The 1,518-nt window shown below is 51.3% G+C and overlaps 1 protein-coding gene across 1 annotated transcript in view; it reads right to left on the bottom strand.

Moving 5' to 3' along the window:
• Positions 1-375: 375 nt before the first annotated feature.
• The window catches only part of LOC133358259 (kinesin heavy chain-like), a 24,171-nt gene continuing 23,028 nt past the window's right edge, over positions 376-1,518 (bottom strand). The window contains exon 7 of the mRNA XM_061576498.1: positions 376-453. Within this exon, the coding sequence (XP_061432482.1) occupies positions 376-453 (78 nt within the window). The remainder of the gene's footprint in view (positions 454-1,518) is intronic.

The raw sequence follows: 1,518 nt of genomic DNA, 5'->3' as shown, positions 1-1,518 counted from the left end.
AACAACCGATACCACAACAACAACACAAAGGGCGGCGAGAGACCAAATTAAAACCTCCTCCTCATCGTCGTCGTCGACCCCGACTCGAGGCCCCAATCATTGCGACCCGAGACCCCCTCCGCCTCCTCCTCCTGCTGCTGCCACCCCTGGGCCTAGAGCACGGAGCACGGCTCCAGGCCTCGTCCACCTCGTCCACCTCCCTCATCAACGCTCCTCCTTCTCTCCTCCACCACTCGTCCAGAAACACTCCCCGCGGGCCCGAACCCTTCCAATAAGAAAAAAAAAACTCCTAAAATCCTTGGGGGTCAACAAAAAGGTTCAGCCGATCGGAAGATGTCTCCCCCTCTCCTCCTCCTCCTCCTTACCCCGCCATGCCTAGTCCACCTCATCCACCTCGTCCACCTCGTCCACCACCACCACCACTACTCCGACAGCAACAACACGGCACAGTCCCTGGGCCCAAAGACGCGGCAAGCGCCACCGCCGCTGCCACCCTCATCATCATCATCATCTCACCCTCGATGGCTTTTACACAACAACAACAACAACAACGAGTGGGGGGGGAGGGCGGTCAGTCGGTCAACGTCAACATCCCCCACAAGCGCATCTCCTCACCTGCTGCTGCTGCTTCTCCTGCTTCTCCTGCTTCCACCTCGTCTCCTGCTGCTGCCTCCTGCTGCTGTTGCCAGAATATGGAGTTGTTTTATGCGCATGCGGGAGGGGGTCCCAAACTGCACCGCGCGCGACTGGGGGGGGGGGGGGTGTAATGCGTTGCGGTGACGTCATGTCACCTTTTGTTTAACGAGATCGGGCGGTGGCGTGCGCGTGATGTCATCGTTGGAGTCGATGGAACGGCGGTGTCGTCACCGTTGGATTTGTCGGTGAGGGTTTTGTTGTTGTTGTCGCGGTGACGTCAGAAAGGCGTAGTCGGTCGCGGTGATGTGATGTCATGGCTGTCGATGGTTTGCGGTGACGTCATCTGTTTGTGTTGTGTTGTCGTTTGTTATAATTGGTTTTTTACCCTTCTATCTGGCAACAAAACTGACACCTTTTTGCAAGGAGTCATGTTTGCAAAAAGGTGTCAGTTTTGTTGCCAGATAGAAGGGTAAAGAACCAATTACCATATTTTACTGGCAAATGAGGTCCCCATATTGTCGTTTGTTGTTGTTGTCAAGGTTCTTCAAGTTCAAGTTCATTTATTAGGTATAGCCCTGTGAGCCATTCAGCTCTTGAATCGGGTGCAACCGCAACAAACAAAAAACAAAAACATGAACAAAAAAACATCTTAAAGTGAATATGTGACTAAGTGCAAACAGAAAATCCAAGAAAAGACAGCAAAAATATTGCAGAAAAACACCGTACACCAACGCTGTGTGCAAAAATCCCAGTGGGATGCAAGTCAAACAACAACAACACAAGACAACTTAGATTAAGGCCATCAGTCTAACTCTGTACTACAACACACAAACATGGCTAAACCAATACACTTTTCGAAATCACCAAAATAAAGCCATGAAG

Source organism: Lethenteron reissneri, chromosome 61 (genome assembly GCF_015708825.2).
Source record: "Lethenteron reissneri isolate LAM-NWPU_2019-01 chromosome 61, ASM1570882v1, whole genome shotgun sequence".
In the NCBI taxonomy this organism is placed as follows: Eukaryota; Metazoa; Chordata; class Hyperoartia; order Petromyzontiformes; family Petromyzontidae; genus Lethenteron; species Lethenteron reissneri.
This window is presented reverse-complemented; position numbering and strand designations above follow the sequence as displayed.